The sequence below is a fragment of the Nuphar pumila genome, chromosome 2 (assembly GCF_984573655.1).
Source record: "Nuphar pumila chromosome 2, dmNupPumi1.hap1.1, whole genome shotgun sequence".
Lineage (NCBI taxonomy): Eukaryota > Viridiplantae > Streptophyta > Magnoliopsida > Nymphaeales > Nymphaeaceae > Nuphar > Nuphar pumila.
The window spans coordinates 116,089,473-116,103,895 of NC_143250.1; the positions used below are offsets into that span (position 1 = coordinate 116,089,473).

Sequence of the window (14,423 nt, forward strand, 5' to 3'; positions counted from 1 at the left end):
TATAAGAAGGGTAAAAAGGACATTCCAAAGTTGGATATTTGCAATTTTGGACGTGGAAGGAATGAAAAACGTGTTTAATTACCCATATAGTATGGTCATTTTCCGTTTTTAAATCATGTCAAAAAAATATACTCTAAAATGATCCAACTGGAATTATGGACCCATGTAAAAACTTCTGCAAAATGTGTTTTATTACAATAATATCATGATAAATATGAGATATTTTTTTTAAAATAAGTGATATTTTATGCAATGTACAGTTATTTTATTTCTTGCCAGCCTGTTTTATCTGGTCATATGAAGGCAACTGTTGTTTACATTACAGAATGACTCCAAGCGAAACAGTTTATAATGACATAAGAAGGAAGGATGTTGTAGAAATGCGCTGAACAATTGTGATACAGAGGTTGAAGTAGATGCGAATGGCTATACAGATTACAAGCTTGCCAAGGTTGGTCTAGAACATCCCAGGTAATTTATTGCATGGAACTGTGTAGCAGAAGCATGCAGATCAAAAGTTTTCTATGTAATATATTCATGTCATGGTAGTTGTAACACTAATCATACCATCCATTGTCTGATACAAATTTGGAATCTTGGAATTCTTCATGTAGGAACACAAACAGGTGCAATCCTGGCCACCAGTACCAACTGCTTCAGTTGAATTTGACAACTGAAATACCATCTCTTTCTTGGAGTCCTGCTCAGCCCTCAAAATTTTGGTTTGGAATGCTACATATCCAGCATATATAGTAATAAAAGGTCTTCAGTTACTCTCAGCCATTGGTGATAGAAATGATGTTTCCAAGATCTTTGGAAATAGTGGAGAAAATTAATGTTGTGTCTTGAATTCTAGATCTCTTCCGAACCATGACCCGATTCAAAAGTGTTTTGGTCACTGTGCAATGTAAACTTTCACTGGGGGTTTGTTGTGGTGGCAGAGGGATTGGGCTGTTAGGCCCGAAACCGGAGCCCACCACAAAGCCCTCCGGGGGTGTGGGGCCGGGTGGAGCCCCTTCGGTATGAACTAGTATAGTTTTGTAACTTTTTATTTTTTATACAGGCTAAGGTTTTATGCCCTTCGTCATATATATATATACGCCTCCTTTGAGAGTAGGGTTTGAGAGTTTCGGGTGTATTGTTGATTAACGTTTTGAGAGCTCTATATCTCACCTCTGTATTTCCCTTAGATCTTGCTAGTGGATTTTTGCTCCTCTTTCGCCCATTGACGTAGGCCTGTGTGCCGAATCACATAAATCTTGTATCTTATCTTGTTTTCTTTCTTCTGTCTATCTTGTGGTTTGCTTGGTTTAGATTGTAGTTTTCATAACAATTAATTATGGCTTGTTTGATATTCAATAATCGCTTACCTCCTAGAGCATGAAGGCGTGCTGTTTCAAGTATTGAAGGAACAAGGGAACTTAAGAGTGTAGAAAAAAATTATATATTGAAAGAGTAGGTTTGTTTCTTGTATTTCAATGTATTTTAGGTACTAAAGGTGTTAGAAATGAAAGCATTCTATTGAACTTTGCTAGAATATATCAATCGGTTATTAGATATTCTATTGAACTTTGCTAGAATATATCAATGGGTTAATAGATGAATAGCTTAAAATGTTTAGCCAGATTATTTTGCTTCTACTCTGGTCACAGTTTGGTTCTATTTTTAATTTCAATTGTGTTCTTACTCTCTCGCACAGTCCAACATGGAATTCTTGTACCCTTAGAGTTATTGTTAACATATCAAAAATTTAGAGAGAGAGAGAGAGAGAGAGAGAGAGAGAGAGAGAGAGAGAGGTCTTTGAATATCAAGCACAAAATTCCTATTCCATTCAAGTCAAGATGGAGAGAGGTTAAAGGGAAATTGTTAAGCAAGCATGGTATATTCTGTAAGGCAATTTCTCTGTGGGCAGCAGGTTTGCTAGAAATGTGGCTCTTTTTCTTTTCCACCTCATTGTGAAATGCAAAAAATTACAGTTCCTTTGCTACTAATGACATGATATCAAAATCAAACAAACTTACTCACCTAAAAAGGAAAACATGAAGAAACCTAAAGAGTACAAGACTGACTTTGCACGGGTCAGCAGACGACCAAAGAGGCTTGTTATTAAGTGATACTACGAAGCCAAGCCATCATTTTTTATTAAGAAACAATAGTGTGATTTATTTAAGGTACTGTTGGAAGGCATCGCTGAGGACCGTCTCTGACTGCAAAGAAGCCCTGAGCACGTCTACACACTGTAAACAAAACCAGAAATATGTTGATTGTGTTATGCAAACGTGTTTTAAGACACTAGAAAATGCTACAAAGATCATATTGCAGACTGATTTGACATCATAAATCCTGTAATAATATGGTGTGGTATCTTTTAAGCATAAATGAAAATTTTCCCACTTCAATCGACCCACTCTTAGGTGTTCTGACCAAGGTTCAGGACGAGTTTGACCCATAACTTTTAAAAAAGAGGTGTTGTGGGGACGGTGGGGAAAGAGAAGGGTAGAGGGTATATTTTCATCATTTTAAAACATTCAGGGTCTGTTTGGGATCGGTAGCTGGATGGGCGTTTATGGAGTTTATGCATTTGAGGAAGTGGCAGCTGTCAAATCCATCCTTTAGAGTAAATACAAAGGAGAAAGAGCCTCACTTCCCATCCCAAATGCATAAACGCCAATCCTAGAGTCGAGATTCCAAACATGGACCACCATGGGAGTTTGACCAAGATTTTGTCTCGGGAACACCAAATGCATAAACGCACATCCCAATGACGAGATTCCAAACAGGCCCTCAACTCAGGTTGAACGCTTACAGGTAAGGTAGGTCACTGCAAGTCCTTATTTGACAAATTTCTGAGAAAACCTACGCCTGTATTTGGAATTTCGAAAACGAAAAGTTCTTTTATGGAAAAACAGGAAAAAGGTAGGTTTTAAAAGAAAATCAGCCACCCATGCCATGACTATCCTTAACCTTCGCCGTAGGACCAAAAGATGCATTCCCATCTTCTGCTTCTACGATACCCGATTGCCTATCACCGTCTTCTTCTCTCCTTCTCTTCTTTGTGCAAGCCTACACCAAGAATCCGACTACCCACCTCCTGTTATGCCTTCTTCTGCTGTTGCTATCACTCTTCCGCTACCTACAATTCACTCTTGAACGAGTGCTCCTCTCTAAGAGAAGTCAAAGTGATCCATGCACACATCATCACCAAGGGGTTCTCTTCGAATCTTTCGTTGACCACCAAGCTCATAAGCGTTTCCAATGTTGTAAGCGTTAGTATGGACTATGCGCGCCAACTGTTTGACGTAATGCTTCAGAGAGATGTGTTCACTTGGAACACTGTTATCAGAGGTTACGCTGATTCCGGGCCGTGTGAAGAGGCTCTTGTTCTATACAGCCAGATGCACAGGGAGGGTCTGCAGCCGGACCACTTCACCTTTCCGTTTGTGGTTCGCTCGTGTGCTGTTCTGTCAGCTCTTTCTGAAGGGAAGCAGTCACATTGCAGTGCAATTAAGAATTGTTTCAGTTCCGATATCTTTGTTCAGACCTCGCTGGTGGCAATGTATTCTCAGTGTGGTGATACGCACAATGCACAGTTGATTTTCAGTGAGATGGAGGTGAAAAATACAGCTTCATGGACGGCTATGGTCGCTGGTTATGTTCAAAATGCATTTTTTAAGGAGGCTTTAGAGGCTTTCAGTCAGATGTTGGAATCAGAAGTAAGGCCAAATTCGATTACATTGGTGAGCGTTCTTCCTGCCTGTGCAAATTTGGATCAACTCTACCAAGGAATGCTGATTCATGCTTATGCATTTAAGTTAGGATTGGATTCAGATATTTCTTTGGTGAATGCTTTGATCTCGATGTATTCAAAATGCAAGAATGTTGATATTGCTAGGTCTTTGTTTGATAGGATGCATGTTAGAAACTTAGTTTCTTGGAATGCCATGATCGCTGCTTATGAAAATAATGATGAGGGGAGGAAAGCTATCAGGCTATTCAGACGAATGCAGACTGAGGGTGTTGAGTGTGATTACATAACAATGGTTAGTGTAATTGCCGCCTGTGCTAGGTTAGGGGCTCTAAACACGGGGAGACGGATGCATGAGTTAGTAGAAATGAAGGGGTTCGATTCCAACCCCTCGATTAGTCATGCACTTCTTGACATGTATGCAAAATGTGGTAGTGTAGAATTGGCACGTAAAGCATTTGATAATTTAAATCAGAAAAGTATCGTATCTTGGAGTGCTATGATTGGGGCATATGCCGCACATGGACATGGTAGGGATGCCCTTTTGCTCTTTGATGACATGCAGAACCAAGGAGTGAAGCCAAATGCTTTTACTTTCACGGCCATTTTAACTGCTTGCAGTCATGCGGGTCTTGTGGAAGAAGGACAGAAGCATTTTGATAGCATGAGAAGAGATCACGGCCTTGTACCTGGTCTTGAGCACTACACATGTATGGTGGACCTTCTTGGTCGTGCTGATCGACTGGTTGAAGCATATGATTTCATCGAGAAAATGCCAATGCAGCCTGATGCTGGCATTTGGGCAGCCCTGCTTGGTGCTTGTAGAATTCACCGCAACGTGGGGCTGGCCGAGCTTGTGACTGAACAGATCTTCAAATTGGATCATCAAACTATTAACTGCTATGTTCTTATGTCAAATATCTATGCTGAAGCTGGTAGATGGGATGATGTAGTTTGGTTAAGAAAGTTGATAAAAGAACAACAGCTGAGAAAGGTTCCTGGTCGAAGCTTGGTGGAGATAAACCATAGATTCCGCACATTCGTTTCAGGTCCAGGGTTATGCCCCTTGTGACCGTATATGATGAAAAGTTTAATCATCAAGTATTAGGCATGTTCTGTTCCTCAGAATCTTTTCTGGCCACACATTTATACCCAAAAGGAACTACATGGTATTAATCCCATGTTTCTGTTTTGGTAAGCCTCTGACGGAGATGAGCAGAAATCACATGATATTTAAATGTATCGATTATGCCCAATATTTATTCACTGGTGCCTTGTGCATCAAGTTCTATCATCTCCATTGCAAGTAGCAACTATGAGCGACAACTGTAAATACACGAGTAAATGGAAATCACAATTTTATAAGATGGAAAATTCTTTTGCATTTTTGTTTCTGTAACATGCTGGAAATAGTCAAAATTTCACCATTTATGGTCAATGTTAAATGAAGAGAATATCTTCATCTCAAACTTGATGGCACTTGGAATTGCTTGTTGCCAGAAAGAGGAGAGAAACTTGGAATTGAACATAACTACATTATGCAATGTACAGTTATTTTATTTCTTGCGAGCCTGTTTTATCTGGTCATATGAAAGCAACTGTTGTTTAGATTACAGAATGACTCCAAGCGGAACAGTATATAATGACATAAGGAAGGATGTTGTAGAAATGCGCTGAACAATTGTGATACAGAGGTTGAAGTAGATGCGGTGGGCTATACAGATTACAAGCTTGCCAAGGTTGGTCAGGAACATCCCAAGTAATTTATTGCATGGAACTGTGTAGCAGAAGCATGCATATCAAACTTTCCTATGTAATATATTCATGTCATGGTAGTTGTAACACTAATCATACCATCCATTGTCTGATACAAATTTGGAATCTTGGAATTCTTCATGTAGGAACACAAACAGGTGCAATCCTGGCCACCAGCACCAACAACTTCAGTTGAAGTTGACAACTGAAATACCATATCTTTCTTGGAGTCCTGCTCAGCCCTCAAAATTTTGGTTTGGAATTCTACATATCCAGCATATATAGTAATAAAAGTTCTTCAGTTACTCTCGGCCATTGGTGATAGAAATGATGTTTCCAAGATCTTTGGAAATAGTGGATAAAATTAATGTTGTGTCTTGAATTCTAGATCTCTTCCGAACCATGACCCGATTCAAAAATATTTTGGTGACTGTGCAATGTAAACCTTCACTGGGGGTTTGTTGTGGTGGCAGAGGGATTGGGCTGTTAGGCCCGAAACCGGAGCCCACCACAAACCCCTCCAGGGGTGTGGGGGTGGAGTCCCTGCAGTATGAACTTGTATAGTTTTGTAACTTTTTCTTTTTTATACAGGCTAGGGTTTTATGCCCTTCGTCATATATATATAGCCGCCTCCTTTGAGAGTAGGGTTTGAGAGTTTCGGGTGTATTGTTGATTAACGTTTTGAGAGCTCTATATCTCACCTATGTATTTCCCTTAGATCTTGCTAGTGGATTTTTGCTCCTCTTTTGCCCATTGACGTAGGCCTGTGTGCCGAATCACATAAATCTTGTATCTTATCTTGTTTTCTTTCTTCTGTCTATCTTGTGGTTTGCTTGGTTTAGATTGTAGTTTTCATAACAATTAATTATGGCTTGTTTGATATTCAATAATCGCTTACCTCCTAGAGCATCTTAGAAGGCGTGCTGTTTCAAGTATTGAAGGAACAAGGGAACTTAAGAGTATAGAAAAAAATTATATATTGAAAGAGTAGGTTTGTTTCTTGTATTTCAATGTATTTTAGGTACTAAAGGTGTTAGAAATGAAAGCATTCTATTGAACTTTGCTAGAATATATCAATCGGTTATTAGATATTCTATTGAACTTTGCTAGAATATATCAATGGGTTAATAGATGAATAGCTTAAAATGTTTAGCCAGATTATTTTGCTTCTACTCTGGTCACATTGTTATTCCAACCTTGTGACAAAAAGAATATAAGAAGGAGATCTCAAGCCTAGAGGCACGTTCTCAAGATCGCTATCTTTAGAACTTCAATCGCCCCACTCCGGTAATTACGAAGATGCGAAAAAGGGTTTTGTTACGACTGAGTTCCCAGGATACAACTAGGCTTGAACCTCAAGAGAGTCACTGCTTCACAAGGATAGATGACCTCTCCCACACAAGAACTCTGCAAGCCAAACCGAGAAGAAAGAAAGGAGAAAACTGGAGAGTCAGAAATTCTGATGATCTTCAAAAGACGAAAATAGAGGATATTTATAGACTTTTAGAGAGGCCAAAACGTTTTGCGATAAATGAGATTAATGGCCATAAATCCGACGGTTTGAAAATAGGACAAAAAGGTACCTGAACGATCACCCACCTTTGACTGTCAATCAAAGGCCTCCAAAACCGTCCAACAGTCACAATGCAACATAACTCGATTTACATGCAACTTAAAGCCTTTCAAATGGTCAGATAACTCAAAACCAAAAAGTCAAAACGAACATTTGCACCTCGCACCGTTGCGAGCGTGCGAAGTGTGCCATCAAAATGCCACATTGCTCCTCAAGCGCCCTTGCGCACGCACGCGTGCGTGCGCGCGAACGGCGCGTCCTTTGCTGCACGATGCGCAGCAACATCCGCAAGCTACCCAAAGACACAAGGCTTACCAAAGTAAAGAATAGAGAACAAAGTTTGTATTTAAACCACTAGAAAAACTGATTTCTCTTAGATATGGGACTAAACTTTTTAAAGAACTTTTGGTGGAAAGAAATCACCAATTTTAAAACTTTTATAACAATCCCCCACTAGTTTTAAAATATATTTAGCTTGCATAAAAACTTATGCATCAGTGAGAGTGTCTACATGACTTGAACCCCCACTTATTGAAAGAAAGCCTAAATTAACCAAGGTGCTAAGTGGACTTACCTTGAACTTAGCTCCTTATATTGTTAACGGAGTTTTCAATCATACATAGGTTTCCAAAAGTTCAATTGTGTAGATTTCATGTTGGCACATTTAGAGCCTTGTGCTTCCCTGGATTCATGAGTGCTCTAGAGAATTGTCAATTCTCATAAGAAACGACTCACATTTCTACACTCATATAGGTGAGTTTGTCTAGGTGTACTGTAACACACACCCTAGCCTTAAGGCCTACAAACTCATTAAGAGCTATTAGCTCAACCATCATATTAGTTACAACTCATGAGCACACAAGAGTAATGGGCTTACATAAATATGCTCAATATCTTTCATTCACCAATTCGTTTCCCATTGAACCTATGCATGTGGGATCTCCAGCGCTCTAGGTTGGGTATCCTTAGGTGATGACTTAATTGGCTTAATTCTCATTCCCCTCGATGTTTTATTGATGACATCTCTCGAAAGGCCTTTCGTAAATGGGTCTGCCAAATTTTGACATGACTTCACATATTTCAATGAAATAATATTGTCATCAATCATTTGTCTTATAAAACTGTGTCTTAAACTAATATGTCTAGACTTCCCATTGTATTTCATATTTCCTGCTTTACATATAGCTGATTGGCTATCACAAAACATTGAGATAGCAGGTATAGGCTTCTCACCTGGTGGAATATCCACTAGCATATTCTTAAGCCATTCAGCTTCTCTACAAGCAAATGCCAAAGCAATAAAGTCAGATTCCATTGTAGAATGAGTTATACATGTCTGTTTCTTAGACCCCCATGCAATTGCTCCTCCACCAAGGGTAAAAACCCAACCACTCGTAGACTTGGAATCTTCAAAATCGGCATTCCAACTTGCATCACTATACCCTTCAATAATAGCAGAAAACTCGGTATAGTGGATTGCGTAGTCTAAAGTATGCTTAAGATATCTAAGAATCCTTTTCACTGCATTCCAATGTTGATGACCAGGATTATTAGTATATCTACACACTTTACTCATTGCATAGGCAATATCAGGCCATGTGCAATTCATTGCATACATAAGACTACCTACAACACTGGCATATTTTAATTGTTGAACACTTGCACCAACATTTGGAGTCAATTTCATATTTGGATCATATGGTGTGCATGCCGGTGAACTATTCATGTATCCATATTTTGTAAGAATTTTCTTAATATAATGTGATTGACATAATGCAATGCTATTATTATTTCTTACAATTTTGATTCCTAAAATAACATCTGCCACACCCAAATCTTTCATACAAAACACTGAAGATAAAAATCTTTTTGTTTGATTTATGCATTCACTATTGGAACCCAAAATAAGCATATCATCAACATATAAACAAATAATGATAATTGAGTTACAACCTACTTTACTATAGACACATTTGTCAGCATCATGAATTTTAAAACCATTATGTACCAAAACACTATCAAAATTTTCATGCCATTGCTTAGGGGCTTGCTTTAATCCATATAAGGATTTCTCAAGTTTGCAAACTTTGCGTTCTTGCCCTAGCACTACAAAACCTTCAGGTTGCTCCATATATATCTCTTCATCTAATTCTCCATTCAAAAAGGTCATTTTCACGTCCATTTGATAGATTTGAGGCTTATATATGGCAGTCATGGCAATCAGAATTCTAATATTAGAAATTCTAGTTACAGGATCAAAAGTATCAAAATAATCAATACTTTCTTTTTGTTTAAAACCTTTTGCAACCAAACGAGCTTTAAATTTATCGATTGTACCATCAACTTTTAATTTCTTTTTGAAAATACATTTGCATTCAATAGTTTTGCAACCAACAGGTAAGTCCACTAATTTCCAAATATTATTAGACATAATTGATTCTATTTTATCATTAATAGTTTCTCTCCAAAAGGCAACATCTTGAGAAGACATCACCTCTTGAAAAGACACATGATCATTCTCAATTAGAAATGTATAAAAGTTAGAACCAAAATTAGTTGGTTTTCTAATACGTTTACTGTGTCTAACTTCAGTTTCTGGTTCATCAGCACAATCATTAGAATATTCAATCATGTCATTAACATGATGTTCATCTACTATAATAGGACTGCCATCAAGAAGAGAACCAAATGCATTTTTATGTTCTATGAAAGATGCATCTCTAGATTCTACAATAACATCATTAACTATGTCTAGAAATCTATATGCTTTACTATGTTCAGCATACCCAACAAATGCACATTTAAATGCTTTAGGTCCAACCTTCTTCCTTTTATTTTCTGGAATTTTAACATATGCTAAACAACCCCAAACACGAAAATAACTAAGATTATGTTTCTTACCAAAACACAATTCATAAGGTGATTTTTCCGATTTGGAATAAGGAACTCGGTTAAGAATATAACAAGCAGAAAGTATAGCTTCTCCCCATAAGTTTGAATGCAAACCTGTATTAAGAAGCATAACATTCATCATTTCTACAAGTGTTCTATTTTTTCTTTCTGCTACTCCATTCTGTTCAGGAGTTCTAGGAGCTGACATTTGATGGATAATGCCATTATCTTCACAGAATTTATCAAATTCTCTACCTAAGTATTCACCTCCTCTATCTGTTCTTAAATGTACAATTTTTGTTTTAAACCTATTTTGTACTTCAGCTAGATAAAGAAGAAATTTGGAAAATGCTTCAGATTTATGTTTCAACAAATAAACATAACAAAATTTCGAGTAATCATCTATAAATGTAATAAAGTACCTATTGCCACCACGACTCAAAGCATTATCCATCGTACACACATCAGAATGCACTAATTCAAACAATTTATAATTCTTTTCTACACTAGGAAACAGGAGTCTAGTTAACTTAGTTTGAATGCATGTGTCACACTTATGTTTATGTTCTATTCTAACATGACAAGGAAGAACATAGTTATTCATATTATGAATGCAACGAGAATTTATATGTCCTAATCGTGAATGTCAAAGAAAATAGGAGTCAACCATATAAACAGAAGTAGTAGCTTCATTTATGCTCATCTTGAACATACCACCAATGGCAAACCCTTTTCCTACAAAGATTTTACCTTTGGTCACAGTTATAATCCCAGACTCAATAACAATCTTAAAACTATTTCGTGACAGTAGATCGACAGAGATTAAATTTTTTCGAACTTCTAGAGCATAATGGACATTCTCAAGTGTTAGGACTTTTTTGGAGGTGAACTTAATCTCCACACTCCCTTTTCCCAGCACTTTAGTTGAGGAAGAGTTTCCCATAAAGAGATTGCATCCCTCCCACACTACTTCATACGACTTGAACAAGTTCCTGTCGTTTGCCACATGAACAGTGCTTCCAGTATCCAGGTACTAGTCCTTATTTGCAGTCACCATGAAGGTTTCAGAGATTACAACAACAAGCTTCTCCTCTGACTCATTTGATTTAGGACCAGTCCTCTTCTTTTCTCTGCATTCTCTAGCAAAATGGCCAAACTTGCCACAACCATAGCAACTAATTTTCTTTTTATCAGTTGGCTTTTTCCCTTTCACGAAATTCTTTTTGATTTTTTGGGTTTTCATGATTTTGCCACCCTTGTTACTAACAAAATTCACTTTAGGATAACCCTCTATAGGACTCGAATTCTTTTTGTCTCGAAGATGAGTCTCCTCCTCAATTCAGATGTCCTTAAGAAGACCATATAAAATGGTTTTCTCATTTTTATGTTTTAGGAGATTCTTATATTATTTCCAGGAATCCGATAGTTTTCCAATGATGACAGCAACTTGGAAGTCGTCATCAAGATACATACCTTCTCCTTTGATCTTATAGGCCAGTATTTGCATCTCATGAATTTGAGCAAGTATAGGCTTATCATCAACAATAGAAAAATTAACATACTGATCTACGATAAACCTTTTGTTACCAGCATCTTCTGCATTGTACTTGATCTCGAAAGCATTCCACAATTCGCCCAAGAGATGCATAGCCTCCATTACAAGAAGCAGCTCATTTCTCGGGCGTGTTGATTGCAGAGGTTCTGGTACGCTTTGCCACACATTTATTGATTAGAAGATTCAAATTTTTGCTTGTATTTATATGTATTTTGTGTTATATCCTGTTGATAAAAATGTCATTGCAGAAGGTGATTGACTTGCTTTTATTCTTAGATGCATATATTAATAAAGAGACAAATGATGCCCTTATGATCACCTCCGTCCTGTTTTAGCTCTCAGAGATAAAACAGAAAACCCAGACAGAACTCTTGGAGGGGCTATATTTAGGCCAATGGCATCTGCTGATGGGTTTTGTTGGTCTACCCCTGCCCCTCCTATGCCTGATAAGGATTCTCCATCATTCTGGACCATTTGCACATTCTGTCACTATGTCCACGAGTACCTAAGGAAGTATGAGAATCTTGATCTTTGGTGCCAGACTTGTCACCGACCGTTTCGCGCGATATCTATGCCATCGGCACCACCCATGGTTACTGGTACTGAATCTTATTACTACTGGCCTTTTAGCCCCTACAACCAGAGTCCAGGTTATGGATATGGTGGCTACCCTCCTTCTGGTACTGGTCTAGATATCAGTCAAAATGTAGGTTTGCCTTGGAAACCTTTCTCTTCTCCTTCAGACCCCAACTTGACACCTTCTGAAGTGCCAAAGGGTTCCCATGAAGCACCATCAGCTTTTGATCCTTCTGCCCATACCCCATTCTCAGTTGCCGGCATGAATGGGGATTCATCCCGTAAGCCGGTGTCTAGTGCAAACGTGAAGTCTGGAGGGAGTAAGTTAAGCAACAGAAAGAGTGACCATGGAGTGAAGATTGATGCACTTAAAACTGAACAAAGGGTCACGAGATCAAGGAGCAGCACGATGGAAAATGAACATGTGGACCAACATGATGGAAAGCCCTTGAGCTCAACTAAAACCTCACCAATTCAAGGAAATGTATCTGGAAATGCAAGAAACTTGTTGGTGAAGAAAGCTAAAATGGAAATACTTAAGAATGTTCCAGAGCAACCAAAAACAGAGAAAATTTTGTTTTCCATTCCTCCTAATGTGGTTGCTGATTCTGTAATTATTGCTACTCCGGTGTCCACCTCTAATAAAACTCAGAATAGGAGAAATGACAATGTGGAGCAAAAAGTACGTAGCCTGAATTCTTCAAAATCCAGGAAAACTAATACGACATCAAGTAAAAGAACCAAGAGTAATGCAGATGGGAAGAGAGATAAACCAAATTATGGGATAATCTCCGATGACCCTGAGGCAGGTGAAGTTTATGAAATGATCCAGGGCATATGTAAAGATATTGTCGGCCTCCAGGAACATGATGAGCCACTGACTACTTCTTTGGCTATTGATGTGCCTGACTCTGACTTCTATAATTTTGATGATGATCGAACAGAGAACAGCTTTGAAGAAGGACAGATATGGGCAATATATGATGAAGAAGATGGGATGCCTCGGATCTATGCTAGAATCCAGAAGGTGATATCGTGCGACCCATTTTCAGTGCAGTTAGCTTGGCTGCAATCTGTAACCCGTACAAAGCGTTCTTGTGGGCAATTCAAGATTACAAAGGGAACAGCCAGCAACGTGTTAAATCTTTTCTCACACAAGATGATCTGGGAAACTTCCCCATCAAGTGGTGATATCAGAATCTATCCAAAGAAGCATGAGGTATGGGCAGTCCATGATAAGAGGAGTTCTGCTGACAGTGAAGACCCATCCAGATACCAGATTGTTGAAATACTCCATGAATTCACAGAAGAACATGGTGTTTCACTTATTTCTCTTGCTAAGGTTTCTGGTTTCAAGTATGTGTATCAGAAGGTGCAAATTGGTACAGATGCATTTGTTTGGTCTTTATCGAAGAAAGATCTGCATAAATTCTCACACCAAATTCCTGCTAGAAAGATTTCAGAAGATGTTCCTGAGTTGCCTCAAGATTGCTTGGAGCTCGACCCTGCAGCCATTCCAAACTGTCTCTTGAAAGGGTGACCAAATAAGAAAGTAGATTGTCAGCTTAGAATTTTCAGTTCTGCCCCTAGAATATTTTCACACCATGCTACCCTTTTTGATAAAGAATGGACAGCCTGCTGAGCCGTTGACCAAATAGCACTAGTTGAACCTTTGACTGATTTGTTGATGTCATCTGCATTAAGTCTCTTTCTTTTTTCTGCATAATCCTCTTTCGTTTTTCTTTTATTTTTCTTCAATTTGCATGTGTAATGTGAACAGCTTTTAAATGTTGCAAATGTTGGTGTTGGGCCTTTTGGGGCCCTCCCTATGAAATTTATAGTTGTTCCCCATTTATAGTTTCACTGTCTACTGCTCCTGATCTCAGTCTTGCAACACACTACTGTGACATAGAAGCCTGACTTTAATACTTCATTCTTTTCATTTTCAGAAAACATTCTAAAAGAGCGGCCTTAACATTTTACAAATTGATAAATGTACTCTATAAAAGATATATATGGTAATCCTAGTAGAATCTAAAAATATTCAAGCTCATCTTAATTCCTTATATATATGTGTGTGTGTGTGTGTGTGTGTGTGTGTGTGTGTGTGTGTGTGAAAAATTTACAGTAAAGGTCTTCTATTTCCAGTAATTCCCAAATAACAATGATTTCTCTTCCTGATTTTAGCACATTTAAATTAATAAAATGATATCTTAGATATTCCTTTTTATTGTGTTTGTTCTAAAATTTTTGAAATGATGTTATTTCTCTTATCCAATTTGCTGTAGCTTGAATTTGGTCCCTCGTCTTTTGGATTGAAATCTTTA

At 38.1% G+C, this 14,423-nt stretch overlaps 1 protein-coding gene and 1 pseudogene across 1 annotated transcript; both read left to right on the forward strand.

Annotated features, from left to right (window-relative positions):
- Positions 1–3,193: 3,193 nt before the first annotated feature.
- On the forward strand, positions 3,194–4,817 carry LOC149846853 (putative pentatricopeptide repeat-containing protein At3g11460, mitochondrial pseudogene; annotated as a pseudogene).
- Positions 4,818–11,914: 7,097 nt separating this feature from the next.
- On the forward strand, positions 11,915–13,636 carry LOC149846854 (uncharacterized). Its single transcript, XM_089992720.1, has one exon. It carries the CDS (start codon positions 11,915–11,917, stop codon positions 13,634–13,636), a length of 1,722 nt encoding a protein of 573 aa, XP_089848846.1.
- The last annotated feature ends 787 nt before the right edge of the window (positions 13,637–14,423 follow it).

Bases quoted from the DNA above. Each gene is read 5' to 3' on its own strand.
- LOC149846854 (XM_089992720.1), top strand. From the start codon at position 11,915: ATGGCATCTGCTGATGGGTTTTGTTGGTCTACCCCTGCCCCTCCTATG.